General features: G+C 47.1%; 1 protein-coding gene across 1 annotated transcript in view; it reads left to right on the top strand.

Moving 5' to 3' along the window:
* The window catches only part of RIPOR3 (RIPOR family member 3), a 98,027-nt gene that overhangs the window by 12,099 nt on the left and 61,424 nt on the right, over positions 1-24,504 (top strand). Inside the window, exon 2 of the mRNA XM_038750748.1 lies at positions 20,757-20,882. Within this exon, the coding sequence (XP_038606676.1) occupies positions 20,782-20,882 (101 nt within the window). The 5' untranslated portion in view covers positions 20,757-20,781. The remainder of the gene's footprint in view (positions 1-20,756; positions 20,883-24,504) is intronic.

The following is a 24,504-nucleotide window of genomic DNA, read 5'->3' as shown; positions in this document are numbered from 1 at the left end:
TTCTGGGTAGATTCAAGATGATCAGATCAGACAAAATCAATCAATGCAGTGCAGAATACCGTACTGAGTGCTTGGGAGAGTACAGTGTAACAGAGTTGGTAGACACTTTCCCTGTCCACAAGGAGCTTTTAATCTAGAGGGGGAGACAGACAATAATATAAGTAAATTATGGATATGTAGGTTAGTGCTGTGGGGCTGAGGGTGGGGTGAATAAAAGGGGCAAATCCAAGGCAAGGGTGATGCAGAAGGATAATAATAATAACGATGGCATTTGTTAAGCACTTACTATGTGCGAAGCACTGGTGGGGATACAAGGTGATCGGGTTGTCCCACGTGGGGCTCACAGACTTAATCCCCATTTAAAGATGAGGTAACTGAGGCTTAGAGAAGTTAAGTGACTTGCCCAAGGTCACACAGCAGACATGTGGCGGAGTTGGGATTAGAACCCATGACCTCTGACTCCCAAGCCAGTGCTCTTTCCACTGAGCCACGTGGGAGAGGAGGAAATGAGGGCTTAGTTGGGGAAGGCCTCCTGGAGGATAATAAGGTTTTAAAGGAGGGGAGAGTTATTAGCTATGAAGCAGGGACACAGTCCCTGTCCCACATGGGACTCACAATCTAAGAGGCAGGAAGAGCAGGTATTTTGTCTTGATTTTAAGATGAGGAAACTGAGGCCCAGAGAGGGTAAGTGACTTGCCCAAGGTCACCCAGCAGGCCAGTGACAGAGCTGGAACAAGAACCCAGGTGTCCTGACTCCCAATTTGGTGTTCTTTCCCCTGGGCTGGCGGGGAGGTTACTATTTCCCAACCTGAGTCATTTTTGCCAACTCCCTCCCCCTGTCCCAGATTGGTTTGGTCTTCGCAGGGCCACTCTGGGGCCAATATGGTTTTCGTCCGGGTAGTGGAGAGGGCAACCTTAGCAGAAGTGATCTACCCGGGGCCGGGTCACTGCTGCAGGCTCCCCCGGCTCCCTCCGTCCATGGCTGCGGTGGTCATACTGGGCAGTGGTTCCGTATCTAGCGAGGGCCTCTTGTCATACACAGCCACCCGTTGACAGGCCAGTCAAGAAGATTGAACACCACTCTGTGCAAAACCATGTGCTAGGTGCTGAAGGGGTTAATCAGGAAGACAAGAGATACCCGTGCTGTTGAGGAGCTTATGGAGGGCATGGAAGTGTGCCTCACAGAGGACAGGATTGTCTGAGGGACTAAGCAGTTTTGGCAATGTCTAGCTGCTCAGCAACTTGCCCATTTTCCATGCCAGCGTGACTCAACGATATCCTGGGTAACGGAGGTCCACAGACCAACCAGAAACCCGATTTTAAGCCAGAGTGCGGGCCAAATCCGAATTGGAGCCTTAGGGGTCCGGTGCCAGGAAAATCAGAGCCCAGTCGGGATGATATTCAAAAAGCAATCTAAAGTGTTTTTACATTTCACGTTCTGTCAATCCACCATTATCATGGACTCTGCTTCTTTTCAAAGCAGGGCTGCACAATAGGTGCTAAAACATCTTTAAATGGACAGTTTGTTGCAAATTGTGAAGAAAAAGTCATTTAGGATGAAATTTCAATTTAGTATGAAAAATTATGAAGTGAGGGAAAAATTGGAGCAGGGAGGGTTCCAGGAATTAGGGACCCCGTGTGTCTGTTCTGCTGATACTTTTACAACCTCACCCTGCAAACCTTTCCCTAAAGGCAAGGGCAGTTTGCATATTCGCTCCTTTCCTTTCTCAAGCCCACACTCTGGAAATTTTGCCATCAGGCAGCATCATGGAAGAAAAGTGGCAAGAACTGTGGTATTTATTAAGCGCTTACTTTGAGCTAAGCACTGTAGTAAGTTTTGGGGTAGATACAGGACAATCAATCAATGGTATTTATTGAATGTTTACTGTCTGCAGAGCTCTGTACTAAGTGCTTGCGAAAGTACCGCACAACCAAGCAGTGGACGGGATCCTTACCCACAAGGAATTTACAATCTGCGGGAGAATCAGATCAGACACAGTCCCAGTCCTAATGGGAAAGGGAGTGCAGGTTTTGAATCCCCATTTTACAGATGAAGAAGCTGAGGCTCAGGAACGTTAAATGATTTGCCCATGGCAGCGAACTAGCCGAGCCAGGATTAGAACCCAGGTCTTCCGACTCCTCGGGCTGTGCTCTATCCATTAGGCCATGCTGGGAAGGGAGGTGAGAATGGGATCTGCAGTTAGAAAATGTAAAAATCAACCCCTCAGTAATCAGGGTTGGCTGCTCTTTGCAGCCACGGTTATATAGGCTGGTCCCCGTTATTTTCCTCAGATCCACCACTGGACATTTTGCCCCAGGGACAGTCGAATATTGGAGAATTAGAAAAGTCAGGATCTTTACAGTGGCTAATTGGAAATTGCGTTTATATTTTCACAGCTGACTCGTGCTCCTTGCACACGTCCCCGTGAGCCTAGATGGCAGGCGTGTGCGAGCATTTGCACAACTGGGTACATTTTCAGGCTCTCCATCTGGTAGCATTTTGGGATTTCTCTTTTTAGGGACCGCCCAGAGTACAGGGCTCCATTAAAACATGATTTACTTTCCACGGAGACACTGTCATTAAATCTCAGAAAAACACTTTTTCCCTCTGGAAAAGTGACTCACTTGGCTGGGTCAGAAAATCCTTAATTGGGGAAACCATTTCATATGAAGTTGCTTCTTGGAAAGTTGAAAAAAAGAGAAAGAAATAAACATATTTGTGACTTTATGAAGTTACACGAAACTTGACACTAACAAATACAGGCAAACTCCAGGGAAGGTACAGAGAATTATATTTTAATTCTAGCATAGCACAGGTGAGGAAATAGCTTGCTTAGCACTTTGGGGAGTCTTACAATGGGAATCACCAAAAGCCTGTATGAAGCACCATGGCCTAGTGGATAGAGCACAGATTTGGGAATCAGGAAGATGGGTTCTAATCCCGACTCCACCATTTGTCTGCTGTGTGACCTTGGGTAAGTCACCTCACTTCTCTGTGCATCAGTTACCTCATCTCTAAGATGGGGATTAAGACTGTGAGCCCCATGTGGGACAAGGACTGTGTCCAACCAGATTTGCTTGTATCTACCCCAACACTTAGTTCAGTGCCTGGCACATAGTAAGTGTTTAACAAATACCACTGTTATTATTATTATTGTAAGAACATTATGATTTCTCACCAAGACCTGGGTCTCTCCTGGAACCAGAAGATCATATTCATTCAATTTAATTTACTGAGTGCTTACTGTGTGCAGAGCAGTGAGCAGAGAGGAGTGGTCTCCATTCAGGGCTGCTACCTCCAAATTTAAAACATTTAAATCGTATTAGTTTGAGAGCCTCTAAAGGGCAGTCAGTCAATCGGTCATATTTATTGAGTGCTTGCTGTGTGTGGAGCACTGTACTAAGAGCTTGGGAGAGCATAATATAATAGAGTTGGTAGACACATTCCCTGCCCCGTAATGAGCTTACAGTCTAGAGGGCAGGGGCCGGTAGATAGAATTGCTTTGTAGCAAACTCAGTGCAGTGCCTTGCCCAGATACATTTTATTCATTCATTCATTCAATTATATTTATTGAGCGCTTACTGTGCGCAGAGCACTGGACTAAGCACTTGGAAAATACAAGTCGGCAACATATAGAGATGGTCCCTACCCAATGGCAATGTGGTTTAGTGGAAAGAGCATGGACCTGGGAATCAGAGGATCTGGGTTCTAATCCTCACTCTGCCAGTGGCCTGCTGTGTTGACTTGGGCAAGTCACTTAACTTCTCTATCCCTCAGTTACATCAGCTGTAAAATGGGGATTCAATGCCTGTTCAGCCTACTTAGACTAGGAGCCCTCTGTTTGACAGGGTCTGTGTCCGGCCTGATTGACTTGAATCTATCCCAGTGCTTAGAACAGTGCAGGACCCATAGGAACGGCTTAACAAATACAACGATGATGATAATGATAATAGCAATAATAATAATAACACTTGGAAATGGTGTTTTGAAATAGGCATCTTAAATGCCTGAGCAGCTGCTGAATTCAATCCCTGTCAGTGATCATCCTGTGAATAATAGTGATAATAATGATGGCATTTGTTAAGTGCTTACTATATATGAATCACTGTTCTAAGCGCTGGGGGGTGGGGGGATACAAGGTGATCAGGTTGTCCCACGTGGGGCTCACAGTCTTAATCCCCATTTTACATATAAGGGAACTGAGGCACAGAGAAGTTAAATGACTTGCCCAAACTCACACAGCTGACAAGCGAATGGAAATTGATTACTAAACTTGCCTTAGCTGAGCAGGAGAGGGGTACAGAAGACTCCTCAGGGGAACAGAATGAAGAGCTTCTAATTCTGGCTCCATCTCTTGTCAGTTGTGTGAACTTGGGCAAACCACTTAACTTCTCTGTACCTCAGTTTCCTCATCTGTAAAGTGGAGATTAAGACTGTGAGCTCCACCTGGGACAACCTGATTACCTTGTATCTATCCCAGTGCTTAGAACTGCTCATGGAACATAATAAGTGCTTAACAAATACCATCATCATCATTTTTATAGCGTTCCTCATACCATAAGCTTTCAGTGCACACCACTGATTGAATGATTGGTGACATGTAGGAAACGCATGGAGCAGAGGAAGTTGAATCCTCAGGGTCAGAAAATCGAACCACAAAGTAAAACCGGGGAATGGAGGACTTTATGTAATAATGCCTGTTTACATGATGGGGAGAGAGAAGGAAGGTTCTCCCGTGAAAAATAACCACAAGTAGACCTTGACTCCTCCTTTCTGCTCATGGAGACGCAGAGCAAAGAAGGCCCTCCCTTTAAAATCCCCAGTCACCATTGTTCTTAACTGGGTGAGTAGAAGAGTTTGTCTTGGGGTGGCGTTTTAGTCCTTTGCTTCCTCCCTGGCGGCAAAGCGGTTTTGGAATGTTGGACCTGAGTTCATTCACTCATTTTTTAGATTATGTATGCCGGTGACACACACTCACACGCGCATGCGATCATCCACACAAGTTTTCCATTTCATATTGCCATGGCTTGGCTGGCTTCAGGATGTAATAGAACTTCATTTCTTTTGTAATAAAAGTTGTGGATCGTACACGAGGTAGGACAATTTCCCAAGCGGAAAGCCACGTGGCCCCTTCAAGCCCAAAGATGGTGAGGGGGAGGTACGTAGGTGGCCGGGGGGCAAGGAGGGAGGCTGCCGCTGTTCTCGGATGTGTGCCCAGGTACAGAGCGTGTCCTGGTTCCCTTCTCCAGGGTCAGCTGAGTTCTGGACACTCGCTGGCCAGGCTCCAGGGCTGTGCTGCCTGGGTCCCTCGGCAGGGCCTCTGGCTGCTGAGCCCTGGCTCTGGTATTCTGTCACGGGGTCAGTTGCTCTGGCTCTCGGATGATGTGGCTATCAGTTTGTTTGTCTTTGCAGTGCCAAAACAACCCAGCTTTCGGCTCACAGCGGTCCCACCAGAAACCTAATCCAGGAGGACATGACAGCCAGAGCCCAGCAGGAGGTCAGGGGAATGCTGAGCCCCTAGGATTTCACTTTTTAAATGCCTGGGTTCGGGCTGGCTTGGGAGAAAGAGCCTGCCTATGCAAACCCAGATCCTTGAGCGGATGCCCTGAGGAGTCCTGGAAGATTCCTCTCTGAGTTGGTCTACCTGTAGTGCATTCTCACCGGCCAGCTGGCTTCCGGCAGGCTTCCCAGGGCTCACAGATGTAGAGTCCAGCTCCCCGCTACCCCGGGGCAAAACTTGGACTTTATGTTGCAGGTTTTCTTCTGGAATTTTCCTCCCTTCCTTTCCCCTTTGGCCCTTCTCCCTTCCCCTCACTTCTCTTTTGTTCCCTTCCTTCCTCTCACCTCCCCTCCTCTCCCTCACCCCCTTTCCCTTCTTCTCCCCTCTGTCGTCCCTTCTCTCCTGTCTCCCTTCCCCCTCCCCACCCCTTCCACTTTCCTGTCCTTTCTTTTTCCTTTTTTATGGTATTTGTTAAGCATAGTGCCAGACTGTTCAAAGTGCTGGGGTAGATTCAAGCTAATCAGGTTGGACACTGTCCCTGACCCACCTGGGGCTCACAGTCTTACTCCCCATTTTACAGATGAAGTAACTGAGGTCCAGAAAAGGGAAGTGACTTGCCCAAGATCACACAGCTGACCGTGGTGGAGCTGGGATTAAAAGCCAGGTCCTTCTGACTCCCAGTCCTGTGCTCTATCCACCACCACGCTGCTTCTGACATTTTCCTAGGAATCGATCAATCAACTAATCGACGGTATTTATTGAGTGTTAACTGTGTGCACAGCACTGAACTAAGAGCTTGGGGGACTGCTATACAACAGAGCTGGTAGAAACGATCCCTGCGCATAAGACGCAGCATGGCTCAATGGAAAGAGACCGGGCTTTGGAGTCAGAGGTCATGGTTTCAAATCCCGGCTCTGCCAATTGTCAGCTGTGTGACTTTGGGCAAATCACCTAACTTCTCTATGCCTCAGTTACCTCATCTGGAAAATGGGGATTAAGACTGTGAGCCCCCCTGTGGGACAACCTGATCACCTTGTATTAACCCCAGCGCTTATAGAACAGTGCTTTGCACATAGTAAGTGCTTAATAAATGCCATTATTATTATTATTATTATTATAAGACATTTACAGTGTAGAAAGAGCTGACAATCTAGAGGGGACCAGAGAGACCAGAGGAGACCAGAGGCAGGAATGAGCTAAAGTAATGGCTCTAAAACTGTATTTCTCTATAGTATTTACTGAACACTTACTGTGCACAGAGCAGTATTTGGGCGAGTACAATAAAGTGGAGTTTGTAGACGGCTTCCCTGTCCACAAGGAGCTTACAGTCTAGAAGGGAAGTCTAATGGGGAGCCCACACGTTAACTGCAATCTCTGTGAATGAAGAGAACGGGATTCTTAACAGCCCTTCTCCCTGCATTTCATCCCAAGAAGAAAAACTGCACATTATTATTATTTTGGCATGTGGTTCATTCATTCAATCATATTTATTGAGCGCTTACTGTGTGCAGAGCACTGTACTAAGTGCTTGGGAAGTACAAGGTTGTTGGAGAGGAGTGGCGGGATATGGGAGGTCATGGGAACTCTTAGGGAGTCTCAGGTGGAAAAAATATGTGAGCCATGCACTGTGAAACTCAATGATGGTGATTAAATTCTGCTCCAGGTAACCCATCAGCAGATCTCTGGAAAGTTTACTACTTAACAACAGTGTATTCATTTTTAACAAGCCCTGCATTATTTCAATATTTTCATACCAGGAAGAAGGGTCCCTAATCAAACAAAGCAGTCCCATTATAAATTGGCCTGGGAGAACCGGTTTTCCTCAATTTAGAACCCACATGAAAGGCAGGGAGAATCAGATTAGAAACATAAGGTTCCGGAATCTATTTGGTTCTGGCCAGGTATAAAAATAGTGATAATAATTGTGGCCCATGTTAAGCACTTATTATGAGTCAAGCCACTTGCTAAGCACTGGGCGAGATGAAACAGAATCATTATCAGTCAAGGTCTCACAGTTGAAGGGGGTGGGAGAACTGGTATTTAATCCCCATTCAACAAATTTGAGGAAACTGAGGCACAGAGAAATTAAGTGACTTGCTCAAGGTCTCCCAACAGGCAAGTGGCAGAACCAGGATTAGAGCCCAGGGCTCCTGGCTCCTTCTCTTGTGTGCTTTCCATTAGGCCACACTGCTTCTCTAAGGTTTTGCGTGATGGGAAGGAGCGTTTAGACCGCTGCTTGACACCAAGTAAGTGCTTAACAAATATAATAATATGATAATAATAATAATAACAACACCTGATTCTTTGTGTGATCTCCCTGATTATCTGAATACCTGCAATAAGGATTTTCCATCAAGGATCTTCTCCTTTGTTGTTGTCCAGACTTGCTCCTTGATTTGAGGAATGTGGAGATAATGTTGGCAATCAATGGGGAACGTTAAAAGACAGTTCTTTCTTTAACAGTCCAAAATTTGGCCAGTCCTCATGTTAGAAAACAAGCCAAGGAGCTGGGCCAGTATCTTCTCCCTAGACTGCTTAATCATGGTTCGGTACCTAGCATGTTCTAGGCGTTAGATTTGCTGGGTGTACAAGTTTCCCTCTATGAAGAAAACATGTAACTGCCAGAAAACCACTTAAGAACTATTCAAACTGTCAGAAAAGTGACTTTCCAAGCAGCATCGCTCAGTGAAATAAATATTTTGCTGTGAGTAGACCAAACCAGCCATGCAATAATCCTCCGATTCTTTCCAGACCCAGAGAGTGGCTATTACTTTACCCATGCTGATGTATTTAAGGACATTTAACGACTTAAATGCTCTTTGGAGCCGGGCTGATTTATCCCATTCCTCAGAAGCAAGCAATTGATAGGGGATAAAAAAGGTTTCACTCCGGTGTGGATTCTTCCTGAAATCTTGGAATCCCTTTTTCCACAACCCAAAAAAGTTTTCTTTTCAAACTAGATTCTGGGAGAACGGTAATTTTTGTTCCAGACCTGATTTCCCAGCTGGGAAGAGGATTCGCTGGGACTTAGCAAAGCCCTGGCCATTGGCCTGATGAGTCCCAGATTTTGCTAGAATCTAGAAGCCAAGAGTTGGGTTGTAAGGTCATGTCAGAATCACTTCAGTGTTTTTTCTCAACCCCGTGCTGCAAAATGGCAACCACGTACCTGACCTCCCTCAGAGAAAGGCTGGAAAGGTTACTGAGAAGCAGCGTGACTCAGTGGAAAGAGCCCGGGCTTTGGAGTCAGAGGTCATGGGTTCTAATCCTGACTCTGCCACTTGTCAGCTGTGTGACTTTGGGCAAGTCACTTCACTTCTCTGTGCCACAGTGACCTCATCTGTAAAATGGGATTAAGACTGTAAGCCCCCCGTGAGACAACCTGAGCACTTTGTAACCTCCCCAGTGCTTAGAACAGTGCTTTGCAAATAGTAAGCACTTAACAAATACCATTATTAGTATTATTACTGCAGTAGGGGGCTTGGTTCTAATGAACACCCAACGATAGAGGTATTTAGATAATAATTGTGGAACTTAAGTGCTTACCCCCTCTAAACTGTAAGCTCCTTGTGGGCAAGGAACATGTTTACCAACTCTGTTATATTGTACTCTCTCAAGTGCTTAGTATAGTGCTCTGCATGAGGTAAGCGCTCAATAATTCCATTCATTCATTCAATCGTAATTATTTAGCGCTTTCTGCATGCAGAGCGCTGTTGATTGGTGATTGATTAGTCCTTCCAGGCAGACTTCCATGAGTCAGCTCCGCCCTCCCAGGGTGCAGTGACGGGGATAATGGATCAGGAATCTTCTCTTTTAAGCGGTGTGGGGGTGGAGAGCTTGGCTCATTTCCGAGCGAGCTTCGTGCACTGTGGCTCACGTGCCTTTCCACGTATCGGGCTCCAGCCTGGGATTTCGCTGAACCCAGGCCACGACCGCGTGGCTAATGCCCTCGTTATGGCAGTCAAAATGGGGCAAGACATCTGTTTCTTAACAGGAGTGGCCTCCAGGGACTGGTTTCCTGCAAAGGCTCCAGATTGGGTCATCGCAACGCAGCAGTTTTTAGGAGTTGCCACTGGGCTGTGCAAAAATTCACCTCATTAAAAGGAAAAGCGAAAACACTGGAGAGGGGAACCAAAACAGCAAGTGAGGCTGCATAGAGGCAGGCTGGGCATGTAGAATATCAACGGGGAGTGACTCACAAGAGCAGCAAAACACCGCTGGCCAGAGAAAGAGATCGGAAACTGCTCATCGGTTCCGTGTGTCATGTCCGTGCTCATTAGGACACATATGTGAGGTTCCTGGTGGGTGAGTGTGCATGCATGTGAGTGTGATTCAGGGAATGGGTGAGGGTTGGAAACATGAGCTTTTTTGGTTGCATTTGTGTGTTGGAAAAAAATGGGGGGGCACCTCATTGATAATCATAGTAATAATAATAATGATAATTGTGGTATTTGTTTAGCGCTTACTTTGTGCCAAGCACAGTACTAAGCGCTGCGTTAGATACGAGAAAATCAGGTTGAACCCAGTCCCTGTCCCATATGGGGCTCACAGTCTAAGTGGGAGGGAGAACAGCAACGGAATTCCCATTTTGTAGGGGAGGGAATTGAGGCATAAAGTGAGTTGTCTGAGGTCCACAGCAGGTATGTGGTGGAGCCAGAATTAGAACCCAGGTCCACTGATTCCCAGTAGGCCATAGTGCCAGACTCCAAAAAGGGAAGGGCCTGTGAGTCTTTTGGTAGTTAAATTAAGGTCCCTCTTTGACATGAGATTAACTCCAAGAGAGTACTCTAATGAAGACAGAGACCAAGCGCTCCCCATGTTGGAAAATGGTTCAAGAGCCACATTTTCTAGTATCTCTTTCCAATTGGATGGGAGAAATCAATCAGGATCCCTGGCAACTGGGGAGACCCATGGACCCGGAGACTTCTTAGCGTTTTAAAAATCCATCAACAGCAATGGAGAAGGACAATCGAGATGGTCAGGAGGATGGAGAAGCTTCCTTCTGCCGTGAAGTGGAAGTTAGGGTTCTTCAGTTTGGTGAGTTCAAGGCTGAGACCCAGAGACAGTACTGAAATTGACAAAATCAAGGAGGAAGTCTTTGGGACAAACTCAGTCTTTCTTTTTTTTAAATGGTATTTGTTAAGCACTTACTCTGTGCCAGGCAACTGTCCTAAACGCAGGGTAGGTAGAAGCTAATCTGGATGGACGAAGCCCATGTCCCACTTGGGGCTGACAGTCTTAATTTCCATTTTATAGATGAGGCAACAGAGGCACAGAGAAGTTAAATCATCATCATCATCATCATCAATCGTATTTATTGACCGCTTACTGTGTGCAGAGCACTGTACTAAGCGCTTGGGAAGTGCAATTTGGCAACATATAGAGACGGTCCCTAGCCAACAGTGGGCTCACAGTCTAAAAGAGTGGGCTCACAGTGACTTGCCCAAGGTCACACAACAGATGAGTGGAGGAGCAAGGATTAGAACCCATGACCTTCCGACTCCTAAGCCCGTGCTCTACCCACTAGGCCATAGTGCTGCAGCTTTGTTGCAGTCACTGAAGCTTGAAAATGGTAGGTGAACAGTGAATTCACTTATTTAGTTGGATTTATTGAGTGCTTATTGTGTGCAGAGCACTGCACTAGACACTTGGGAGGTTACGCTAGAAATGAAAGCCGTTCTAATACCAGCCCTGGCACTTGTCTGCTGTGTGACCTTGGGTAAGTCACTAACTACTCTGTGCCTCAGGTACCTCCTCTGTAAACTAGGGATTAAGACCATGAGCCTCATGTGGGACATGCAGCGTGGCTCAATGGAAAGAGCACGGGCTTTGGAGTCAGAGGTCATGGGTTCAAATCCTGGCTCTACCAATTGTCAGCTTGTGACTTTGGGCAAGTCACTTAACTTCTCTGTGCCTTAGTTATCGCATCTGTAAAATGGGGATGATGACTGTAAGCCCCACGTGGGGCAATCTGATCACCTAGTATCCTCCCCAGCACTTAGAACAGTGCACTGCACATAGTAAGCGCTTAACAAATGCCATTATTATTATTATTATTAGCTTGTATCTACTCCAGCATTTAGAACAGTGTTGGACACATTGTAAGCACAAAACAAATACCCTTAATAAAAAAAAGAAAGCCTTGTTTCTTGCCATTGAGGATCTTACAATCTAATGGAATTGAATAAGGAAACATTTCACATAAAATGTGTTAGCTCAGGAAATTTCCCAGGTCCTAATAGTCATTGGTTTTTGAAGGGTTTGGATAAACCAGTGGATAGGAGGTTCACAATGATGGGGTAATAGAGGGAAAGTTAGGGATATACAGGGAAAAATTAGGGATGGTAGAAAGAACACAGAACTAGGAGGCAGGAGACCTGAGTTGTAATCCTAACTCTGCCACTTTCCTCCTGCATGATCTTGGGTAAGTCACTTAACTTTTGGTGCCTCAGTTTCCTCATCTGTTAAATGGGGGTGAAATACCTGCTCGTCCTCCCCCTTGGACTGAGAGACCCAAGTGGGACAGTAGTAGCTGGGTCTGATCTGATTGTATCTAATCCAGAGTTCAGTACAGTGCTCGTCACATAGCACTTAACAAAGATCACAATTATTATGATGATGATTTTCGTGGCTTCAGGAGTCATTAAGGTGTATGTCAAGAAGGTAACCAATCCACAGTTCCCGCAAGCATCCCGTTGCCACTCGTGGGTCCTAATCTGGGCTATGCCACTTGTCTGCTGTGTGACCTTGGGCAAGTCACTTTACCTTTCTGTGCCTCGGTTACCTCATTTTATTTGTACATATTTATTCTATTTATTTTATTTTGTTAATATGTTTGGTTTTGTTCTCTGTCTCCCCCTTCTAGACTGTGAGCCCACTGTTGGGTAGGGACCGTCTCTAGATGTTGCCAACTTGTACTTCCCAAGCGCTTACTACAGTGCTCTGCACTCAGTAAGCGCTCAATAAATACAACTGAATGAATGAATAAGATGGGGATTGAGACTGTGAGCATGGGATAGGGACTGTCTCCAAGCCGATTTGCTTGTATCCACCCCAGCACTTAATACAGTGCCTGACATATCACCTTGTAACCTCCCCAGCGCTTAGAACAGTGCTTTGCACATAGTAAGCGCTTAATAAATGTCATCATCATCATATAGTAAGCACTTAATAAATACTGCTATCTTTATTATTGTTATTATTAATAATAAAACTGGGCTGGGTGTTCCACTGACTTGACCCAGTTATGACGTTTCTTGTGTTCTTAGGAAACAACGGGGAATGTGACAGTCCCACCACTCTACACGGAAAGAGAAATGGATAGGGCGAGCCAGGTCGATGTATCATTTGTAAATAGTTTATGCTGGGAGGCCCAGCTGGTTTATCTCTTGGAGGGTTCTCACATTTTTCCCCCCTCATTAATAGCCTCTGTGAGCAAACAGGAAGTGGCTCGTTGCGCTCTGGGTCTCTGTGGCAGTGAAGAAGCCCCGGGATGGGCCGCATTCCGCAGCCTGTGACTAAAAGAGGGAAGGTGGGCGCCAAATGCAAAATTAAAAGCAGAGGACGGAGCAGAGGGAGCTGGTTTGGGAATCAGCCCAAGCAGCGTGGCCTCGTGGAAAGAGCATAATGATGTTGGTATTTGTTAAGCGCTTACTATGTGCTGAGCACTGTTCTATGCGCTGGGGTAGGTACAGGGTAATCAGGTTGTCCCACATGGGGTTCATAGTCTTAATCCCCATTTTACAGATGAGGCAACTGAGGCACTGAGAAGTGAAGTGACTTGCCCAAAATCACACAGCTGACAAGTGGCGGAGCCAGGATTAGAACCCACGACCTCTGACTTCTAAGCCCGGGCTTTTTCCACTGAGCCACGGAGCATGTGTCTGGGAGTCAGAGGACCTAGGGTTGTTTTTTTAAATGGCATTTATTAAGCGCTTACTATGTGCAAAGCACTGTTCTAAGCACTAGGGAGGTTACAAAGTGATCAGGTTGTCCCACGTGGGGCTCACAGTCTTAATCCCCATTTTACAGATGAGGTAACTGAGGCACAGAGAAGTTAAGTGACTTGCCCAAAGTCACACAGCTGACAATTGGCGGGGCGGGGATTTGAACCCGTGACCTCTGACTCCAAAACCCGGGCTCTTTCCACTGAGTCACGCTGCTTCTAATCCTGGCTCCCGCCACCTGTCTGTATGTCTTCGGGCAAATCCCTTAACCTCTCTGGGCCTCGGTTTTCTTAACTGTAAAATGGGGATTAAATACCTGTTCCACCTCTCTTGTGGGCTGGGGACTGTGTTTGATCGATCAGTGTCTATCTTATAGTCAGCGCTACAAACATCACAATTATTCTTATCTGTAGTATTCTTCCAAGCTCATCTCACTCCTCCAGCAATGAGAGGAGTTTTAGACTGTGAGCCCACTGTTGGGTAGGGACTGTCTCTATATGTTGCCAACTTGTACTTCCCAAGTGCTTAGTACAGTGCTCTGCACACAGTAAGCGCTCAATAAATACGATTGAGAGAGAGAGAGAGAGAGAGAGAGAGTGTACACACACACACACACCCATATTCTTGGGAGCAGCAGTTTGGATACCCTTTATCCCAGCTGAGCGTTAGGACCAGGTCCGGGATCTGTGTCCTTCCCGTTTCACGTAGCCCAGCAGGGTGGACTCGGTGGTATCCTCCCCCAGCACAGGAGGTAGTGTTGTCTAGTGGATGGCCTGTGGGGCTGGGAGCCAGGAGTCCTAGGTTCTCGTTCCAGCTAGGTCACTTCCCTGCTGCATGACCACGTGCCTCAGTTTCCTCATCTGTAATAATAATAATGATGGCATTTATTAAGCGCTTACTATGTGCAAAACACTGTTCTAAGTGCTGGGGTAGGTTACAAGGTGATCAGGTTGTCCCACTTGGGGCTCACAGTCTTCATCCCCATTTTACAGATGAGGGAACTGAGGCACAGAGAAGTGAAGTGACTTGCCCAAAGTCACACAGCTGACAAGTGGCAGAGCAGGGATTTGAACCCATGACCTCTGACTCCAAAGCCCGGGCTCTTTTCCACTGAGCCACGCTGCTTCTCACTGAGCCACGCTGCTTCTCATCATCTATACACTTCAATCACCTTTGGACACTTGATATTCACCCCACCCCCAAACCCGGAGCACTTATGTACACTTATTTGCCGAGTGACCCTGGACAAGTCACTTCGCTTCCCTCAGTTCCCTCATCTGTAAAATGGGGATTGAAACAGTGAGCCCCACGTGGGACAGGGATTGTGTCCAACCCAATTTGCTTCTATCCACCCCAGCACTTAGTACAGCGTTTGGCACATAGTAAGCACTTAATGAATACCATCATTATGAATATTTCTTTACATGATGTACATAAATTATGGATGTATTCATATTAATGTGTGTCATACTAATGTAAGCTCGTAATGGGCAGGGAAAATGTCTGCTAATTTTGTTGTACTGTACCCTCCCAAGTGCTTAGTTCAGTGGTCTGCACATGGTAAACAATCAATGAATACGATTGATTAATTGATTGGAGGAGAGTTAAACTCCTTGGCGAAGCTGAAGGGGGGCTAGGTCCAAGTGTTTGTATGTATTTATTACTCTATTTGTACCTATTTATTCTATTTATTTTATTTTGTTAATATGCTTTGTTTTGTTCTCTGTCTCCCCCTTCTAGACTGTGAGCCCACTGTTGGGTAGGGACCGTCTCTATGTGTTGCCAACTTGTACTTCCCAAGCGCACACAGTAAGCGCTCAATAAATACGATTGAATGAATGAATGAAAGAGGGAGCCCCCTGGGCAGCATCTGAGCTGGGATGGCTGCGGAAAGGTAGGAGGAAATGGCAGGGTCAGAATCAATCAATCAATCAATCGTATTTATTGAGCGCTTACTGTGTGCAGAGCACTGTACTAAGCGCTTGGGAAGTACAAGTTGGCAACATATAGAGACAGTCCCTACCCAACAGTGGGCTCACAGTCTAAAAGGGGGAGACAGAGAACAAAACCAAACATAGAAGACCTTTCACTCCCTGCCCAGGCTGTAGGGTTGGGTTGGGGCGGGGATTCAGAACTCCAGGCAACATGGCGCCATTGTCCGCACATGAGAGTGGAACCAGCCCTCCAAGTCCAGGAACTTAATTTTGCAGGCTGGAATATTTTTCCAGACAGACTCCGGGTGCCGCTGGGAGCCCTCAGTGTCACAACGAACCCTGGCTGCTTCCGAAAGCGGTGGGTTTTGCTGGGAGGCCTTAGTGCTTCTGGGAGCCATGGCTGATGCTGGGAGCCGTGGGTTCCTCTGAGAGCCTGGGGTGCTTCTGGAAGGCCCCAAGAAATCTGCCGGTCCCCAGATTTCCTTACAATCAATCAATCAATCAATCAATCAATCGTATTTATTGAGCGTTTACTGTGTGCAGAGCACTGTACTAAGCACTTGGAAAGTACAAGTTGGCAACATATAGAGACAGTCCCTACCCAACAGTGGGCTCACAGTCTCACAGTGACCCGGCTCACCCTGGGCTCGGCTCAGTCCCGGCTGGCTGGCGGGGAGAGGTGTGAGTTTAGCAACTGCACGTGGCTCTCATAAAAGGCCTCTCCCTGCGTCAGTGGGGCTTCACTGACATTACTCCACAGGGAGCAGTTGAAGGGGAACTGTGTGGTTGGGGCCAAGAAAATAACTCAAACCAAGTCTGCATTCTGCTGGTGGTTTCTCAGTGGACTGGAGCAGGGAGCATGGAGCAGGACCCCAGTAGAAAGAGAATTAGAAGTGGTGGTCTTTCAGGACGTGAAAGGGGCTCCCCTTCTTGGGATGACTCCCATCGAGGAGGGCAGCGTCTTGTTCTGTGGAGTACAGAGTTGAAGCTTTCTCACCCTGCACTTTCTTCAGCTTCCCTCTCAGTAAACAGCAGGCTGGGGGGAAAGGGTGCAGGGGGTCTTCCCAGACAGACATAGTGGGGTTGAGGTGTGTGGAAGTGGGAGGGGATAATTAATCCATCTCTTTGAATTGTGGCAGCATGGCCTAGTGGATAGAGCTTGGGCCTGGGAATCAGAAGGACCCGAGTTCCACTCCTGGCTCCTGCTGTGTGACCTTAAGCATGTCACTTCACTTCTCTCAGTTTCCTAACTGTAAAATGGGGATTATGTACTTGTTCTACCTATTACTTAGACTGAGCTCCATGTGGGACAGGGACTGTGCCCAGCCTACTTAGCTTGTACCAGCATTTAGAAGAGTGTTTGACATAATAAGCACTTAACAAATACCATAAAAACCCCTCAAAACTATGGGCCACTGTACTGAGCAGTGGGGTAGATATCTGTTCTCCCTTCCCCTTAGCGTGGGAGCCCCATGTGGGACAGAGACTGTGTCTGGGCTGATTAACTTGTAGAAGCATGTCAGACATAGTCCCTGTCCCACATGGGGCTCACATTCTAAGGGGGGGAGGGAGAATGAGTATTAAATGCCCATTTTAAAGATAAGGAAACATTAAGCACTCAATAAATATCACTAATTGTTCAGCAGTGGGACTGAGAATCTGGCATAATTTTACCCCTCTCCTGCCCTACATTAGCAAAACTCCTCAAACCCATTTTCCCCAGTGATAATTCCAGGTTTGGGAAGGCCAAGACCTAATTTCTTTCTTTATTTCTTTTTCAGATGGCATTTACTAAGCGCTTACTATGTGTCAGGCATTGTACTGTGCTGGGGTAGACACAAGGTAATCAGGTTGGATACAGTCCATGTCCCACATGAGGCTCACAGCTTTAATCCCATTTTAGAGATTAGATAACGGAGACCCAGAGACATGAAATGACTTTCCAGAGGTCACCCAGCAAACCTGTGGCGGAGCTGGATTAGAACCCAGGTCCTTCTGACACCCATGATTGGCATGCCAGACCTGGCCTGTCTAAGCAGTCACCATCTGAGAGGCTGGACCTGACTTGGTGGCTAAATTACTCCTGAGGTCAGACAGCAGCCTTCCTCAGAGTCTCCGCTCCTTCTGCTTCTTCTTCCGAACAGACATCTTGGATGTAATTCTTAGGAGGGAAAGTGTAAGTAAACTTCCTTGGAGTAATCATAAGGCCATTCAAAACTAATTTCAGTAACTTCACTTGCTGATATTTCCAAAGAGTCACACTTTTCTCACACAAACCCATTGAGGATGTAGATAAGGAGTGAGTTTAGGCAGTGTTGTGATTCTTCTTTTTTTTTTTTGGTGGGAGAGACCAAAGATCTTTTGGAAAAGACTCACTTCTTTCTCCCCCTGAGTGTGAGGTCACTCTGAAAACTAACAGATAGTCCAACAAAGCAGGGTTTTAACAATCCGGCTTTCAGGGAGTTTATATTTCAATCCCTGCATTACCTGCTGTCTCTAAGGGCCAGCACCAGGAAAGTAATCAATCAATCAATCAATCAATCATATTTATAGAGCGCTTACTGTGTGCAGAGCACTGTACTAAGCGCTTGGGAAGTGCAAGTCGGCAGCATATACAGTCCCTACCCAACAGTGGGCTCACAGTCTAAAAGTAATTATAAAAATACAATTATAATAATAACAATAATAATAATAATGAAGCAGCATGGCTTAGTGGATAGAGCATGGGCTTGGGAGTCAGAAGGACCTGGATTCTAATCCCAGCTCCACCATTTGTCTGCTGTGAGACCTTGGGCAAGTCACTTCACTTCTCTGGGCCTCAGTTATCTCAACTGTAAAATGGGAACTAAGAGTGTGAGCCCCGTGTGGCACCAATACAGAGTTGGTATTATTAGTAAATTCTTAACAAATGCCATAAAAATAATAATAATGGCATTTTGTTAAGCATTTATTATGTGCTAAGTGCCTAGGTAGATGCAATACAATTAGAAACAATCTCTGTCCCACATGGGGCTCACAGTCTAAAGGGGAGGGATAAAAGGTAATTCCCATTTTACAGATGAGGAAACTGAGGTAGGTATCGAACTCCCATTTTACAAATGAGGAAACTGAGGTATAGAGAAGTCAAGTGACTGGCCTAAGGTTTACACAGCAGGCAAGTGACAGAGCCAGGATTAAAACCCAGGTCTCCCGACGCCCGCTCCTGTGCTTCTTTCTCCAGACTTTGCTGCTTCTCTAAGGGAACTGGAGAACTTCCAGAGGCCTGAATGTTCCACGAAACCAGAAAAAACGGACTGCCGCATTGTTGGAAGAGTTTCCTTTCCTCGCTCCTGGCTCCATCCTCCTCCCACTCCTTCCTCCCTTCAGCCCCAGATTTCAGGGAATTCACACATTCCCCAGGATCACGCTAACTAGCGTCTGTCTCTAATTTCATGCTCTCTGGGGCTTCTCTGGGACCTCTGACTCCCAGAACCGCCAGCAGTTGGGCGAGTTGAGCTTGTGGTGGAGGCCGCCAGAACTGAGGAGGCTTCGAGGGGGGTGGAGATTGTGCAGTAGCTACCAGAGCGGGGGCTGGGGGTAGTGGGATGGAAAGGGAGGTCATCACTGGAGTACTAGCTGAATTAAACTCTTGATAAGCCAGAGGAGCGATCACACTCGCTGTGGTTACAGAGCTGGCCTCTTCCCCCAACTCCGACCTCGAGTACTAGCTCTTCTGTATTGTATTTTCCCAGAGTCTGCATCCACTTAAGCACTCAATAAATACCATTGATTGATTGATTATTTGAACCTGGTCAGTGGGGGTTTAGGAGCTGCAAATGCTTTCAAGTCACAATTAAGGGGGGGGATTCCCAAGGACCCTGAGAAAAGAGACCGCGCACTGGTCTGAATTTTTCCGACAGGTCAGCCACCCGGAAGTGCCGTAGCTTCTTCCTCAGTATCTTCTGCTATCTTACTTGTACTTCCCCAAGCGCTTAGTACAGTGCTCTGCACACAGCAAGCGTGCAATAAATGTGATTGATTGAGTCATGGATCTTACAATTTTCTTTCACTGTGGTGGAACCAGCTATTTTTGAAACCCTTGCTAGAAAATGAAGCTCTGTTGGATATCTCACCCAGTCACCAAGTACAATGCTCTGCACAGAGTAAGCAGCGTGGCCTAATAATAATTATGGTATTTGCTAAGCACTCACTATGTGCCAGGCACTGTACTAAGCACTGGGGTGAATACGAGCAAATTGGGTTGGACACAGTCCCTGTCCCATGTAGGGCTCACAGTCTTAATCCCTGTTTTAACGATGAGGTTACTGAGGCATAGAGAAGGGAAGTGACTTGTCCAAGGTCACACAGCAGATAAATGTTGGAGCCAGGAATAGAACCCATAACCTCTGACTCCCGAGTCCATGCTCTATCCACTACACCAAGCTGCTCAGAGGAAAGAGCATAGGCCTGGGAATCAGAGGTCATGGGTTCTAATCCTAGCTCCACCATTTGTCAGCTGTGTGACCTTGAGGAAGTTAACTCACTTCTCTGTGCCTCAGATACTTCATCTATGAAATGGGATTTTAGAGTGTGAGCCCCCTGTGCGACAGGGACTGTGTCCAACCTGATTAGCTTGTATCTACCCCAGAGCTTAGTACAATTCCTGGCACATAAGAAGCACTTAACGAATGTCATTAAAAAAAAGTAAGCACTCTATAAATTCCATTGATTGATTGTTTGGTTGAATGATTGACCGAAAAGAGCCATCAATCAAGTAATAGAGAGCAGTATGTTCTAGTGGAAAGAGCACGGACCTTGTCGTCAGAGGACCTTGTCTGCTGCTGATCCTGGGAGAGTCACTTAACTTCTTTCTGCTTCAGTTTCCTTATCTGCAAAATGGGGATGAAGAGTGTGATTTCTGGAATTGGAAGAGGGGAGCGAAGTCCTTTTTCTGGGTGGTAACTGTGAGGGAGGACAGTTTAGTAGAGGCCTTGAGGTTCTCTCCCAGTTGGCTTTATGAAGCCCACCGAGCTGTCAGGGAAGCACGACTCCCAGCTTGGGCAGGAGCTCTGAATGGAAGGAAAATGGTTTGGAGGGAGAAGAGAGGAAGACAGAGGCCCTGCAAGAATAGGAGGAGGCTGGAGCATGCCTGGGATCAATGGGAAGGGCAGGAAAGGAATGTATTGGCTGGCACGGATTTCTGCTGCCCAAATGGCTGTGGCCAGTTGGTGGCCGGAGTCCAGGTCCATTTTTCCTGTGGTGTGATTCCAGATGGAGGATCCCACCCAGAGACAGGACCGGCCTCTGTGGGGCTTGCATTTGCTCACTCCTCCTGGGATTCGGCCTTGCTGTGCCCCGGACCAGCTCTCAAACTTGGCTTTGTCTGTTCCTCTCCCCAGGTGGCAGCTCCTTCTGCCGGTGGACATGTCTGTGAAAGTCAAGTACCTCTCTCCTGGGGATGTGGGAGCTGTGGGCAGAAGCTCCTCCTTCGCCGGGTTCAGCACCGGGCAGGAGAGGAAGATCGCGTAAGTGGGGTTCTCACTCTTCTGTTCCGGTGTTTCCCTCAAGAGCAGCGCTTCCGAGTGCTCTGGGCCGGTTGGTCTGGGCAGGGTGGGGCTGTCTGTGGCTGGGGGGCCTCTTGTTTCCTCCCTCTCCTATCATTTTATAATGGCATTTATTAAGCGCTTACTATGTGGAAAACACTGTTCTAAACACTGAGCACTGTTCTAAGTCTTTACCCCAGGCATCTCCCCGCAGAGCCTCTCTGAGGGCCAGTGTTCTTGGGGAAGGAAAATCAAGAACACCCGCCCCAAAGTGTTCAAAAGAAACATAAGTCGAGTGACAGGTTGAAAGTGAGCAGCTTACAATAATTGTAGTATTTGTCAAGTGCTTATTATGTGCACCGTACTAAGTACTAAGACAGATACGAGATAATCAGATTCCACATGGGGGTCATAGGCAAAGTAGGAGTGAATTATTGAATCCCCATTTTGCAGATGAGGGAGCTGAGGCACAGAGAAGTGAAGTGACTTGCCCAAGGTAACACAGCAGGTAAACGGTGGAGTTGGGATTAGAACCCAGGTCCTTCAACTCCCAGGTCTGTGCTCTTAGGGAAGTAGCATGGCGTAATGGATAGCACAGTACTCTGCATACAGAGTATGCAGACAAAGCCAATATTTGCCAAATACTGTGTCATGGGTCTGAATTCCGGTTCTGCCACTTGTCTGCTGTGGGACTGTGGGCAAGTCACGTAACTTCCCTGTGCCTCAGTTACTGCATCTGAAAATGGGGATTAAGACTGTGGGTCCCTCAGTTACCTCATCTGTAAAATGGGGATTAAGACTGAGACCCATGTGGGACAGGGGCTGTGTCCAACCCAATTTGCTTTTACCAACCCCAGCGCTTAGTACCGTCTTGTCTTATGCCGTCGAGTCGTTTCCGACCCATTGCAACACCATGGACACATCTCTCCCAGAACGCCCCGCTCTCCATCTGCAGTCGTTCTGGTAGTGTATCCATAGAGTTTTCTTGGTAAAAATACAGAAGTGGTTTACCCTTGCTGCCTTCCGCTCAGTAAACTCCAGTCTCCATTCTTGACTCTCTCCCATGCTGCTGCTGCCCAGCATTGGTGAGTTTTGACTTGTAGCAGATCGCCTTCTACTTGCTAGCCACTGCCCAAGCTAGGAATGGAATGAGTAGGCCTCTGCTTGACTCTCCCTCCCATAGCTGAGATTGGTAGAGTACTGGAAACTCCCCAGGTGTGACCTTGAGAGGGGAGCTTAGTATCGTGCCTGGCATATAATAAATGCTTAACAAATACTATTATTATTAACAAGGAGGCATACCTGAGTTCCACAGGAAGGTGGTAGGGAGCAAGATTAGAGCTGCCAGTCTAGTAGTCTCAATCAATGGTATTTATTGAGCACTTACTGTATGCAGAGTACTGTGCCAAGCACTTGGGAGTGGGAGAGTACAATATATTAGAATAGGCAGACCTGTTCCTTGCCCCCAAGGAGCTGCATCTGAGTTTTTATTTTTATTTTTACAATGGTATTGGTTGAGCACTTACTATGTGCCAGGCACTGTATTGAGTGCTGGGGAAGATACAAGCTAATCAGGTTGGACACAGTCCATATCCCACATGGGGCTCACAGTCTCAATCCCAGTTGTACAGATGAGGTAACTGAGGTACAGAGAAGTGAAGCGACATGCCCAATGCCACACAGCAGACAAGTGATGTTGCTACAGGAAAGTGGCAGGGAGCAAGATGAGAGCTCTCAGGCCCGCAGTCCCTACCACTGAACCACACTGCCTTCCTGGAGAGGAGCCCCAAGGCTCTCAGGGGGAGCCCCCAGCCAGATCTACCGCTGCTCACAGTGCGCACTTCTGAAAGTCCCGTGGGGTGGGGAGTGAGTTCACCAGCTGCTCTTTCAGTTGCCTCCCTGAGGTGCGAGCAAATCCCCCAAACCATTGAGAACTGGTTTCCCTTCTGGATTTCCCCCTTTTCTCAGCTCTCTCGGATCTTTCTGTACTTTCCCCGTTTGCAAAATCTCAAGTGCTGTGAAGTGGTGGGGTTTTTATATGTATGTATAAATGTATATATATGTTTCGCCAGCAACCCTTGGCCCACGTCCTGCCTCTGGCCTGGAACGCCCTCCCTCCTTAAAATCGACAGACAATTATTCTCCCCCTCCTTCAAAGCCTTATTGAAGACACATCTCCTCCAAGAGGCCTTCCCAGACTAAGCCCCACTTTTCCTCATCTCCCACTCCCTTCTGTGTTGCCCTGACATGCTCCTCTTGCTCTCTCCCCCAGGACCCCCAGCCGTACAGCACTTATGTATATATCTGTAATTTCATTTATCTGTATTGATGTCTGTTTTCCCCCACTCTAGACTGTGAGCTCACTGTGGACAGGAATTGTCACTGTTTATTGCTGTATTATACTTTCCCAAGTAGTGTTCTGCACACAGTAAGCCCTTAATAAATACAATTGAATGAATAAATGAATATAGTATTTGTTCAGCTCTTACTACGAGCGAGGCACCGAACTAAGCCCTGGGGTAGCTACAAGCTACTCAGATTGAACACAGTCCCTGTCCCACATGGGGCTCACAGTCTTAATCCCTGAGGCCCAGGGAAATTAAGTGATTTGCCCAAGGTCACACAGCAGACAGGTGGCAGAGTCGCAATTAGAAAAACCTAGGTCCTTCTGACTCTCAGGCCACGCTGGAGTTCTATAGGACCTACTCATTTGGCTTCAGTTGCATGGAATGGGGTGGCCGGAGAGGGCAAATAAATACATCCCAACCTGCTGAGGGAGAGGGGCTTTCCAGGCTGGAGAGCTTGGTTCTTTCTCTTCCCAGTTCTTGGCAGTCTGGAGGCCAATGTTTGGGCTAAACACCAGTAGGAAGAGAGCCATGGCCTGCCAAATGCACACCTGGTCTCTCTGCCCAGCTGTGCTGCTGAAGGTGGCAGGGTCTGAGCCCCACCAACTTTAACCTTTTCTCTCTTTTACCAAAAATAAATAAATAAATAAAATTAAAGGAAAACCACTGGCCTAGTAGGGAGGGGGTAGGTAGGTAGGTAGGATGAAAGGGTGAGGGAGAATTGAGAGGGAAATATGGTCATTGATGTGTGGAGGTGTTTATGTGGGGAGAAAATGGTGGCAACAGACCAAAGTGACCAGGGGAGAAGGGGCTCACAATGGGATGAGGTGGGGAGCAGAAAAGGTAAGATCAAAGATGGGGGGATGGAGAGAGAGGAAAGAGAGGGAGGGGGAGAAGAGGAGGGGGGAGCAAAAAAGGTAGAAACAAAGATGGAGGAGTAGAGAGAGAGGGGAGGGAGGAAGGGGGAAAAGAGGAAGAGGGTGATGTGAAGGAGGAAGAGGGTGAAGAGGAAGAGGGGGAGAAGGAGGGAAGGAGGGGGGAAGATAATAATAATAATGGCATTTGTTAAGCGCTTACTATGTGCAAAGCACTGTTCTAAGCGCTGGGGGGGATATAAGGTGATCAGGTTGTCCCACGTGGGGCTCACAGTCTTAAGCCCCATTTTACAGATGAGGGAACTGAGGCCCAAGAGCAGTTAAGTGACTTGTCCAAAGTCACACAGCTGACAAGTGGTGGAGCTGGGATTAGAACCTATGACC

Source organism: Tachyglossus aculeatus, chromosome 8 (assembly GCF_015852505.1).
Source record: "Tachyglossus aculeatus isolate mTacAcu1 chromosome 8, mTacAcu1.pri, whole genome shotgun sequence".
Lineage (NCBI taxonomy): Eukaryota > Metazoa > Chordata > Mammalia > Monotremata > Tachyglossidae > Tachyglossus > Tachyglossus aculeatus.
This window is presented reverse-complemented; position numbering and strand designations above follow the sequence as displayed.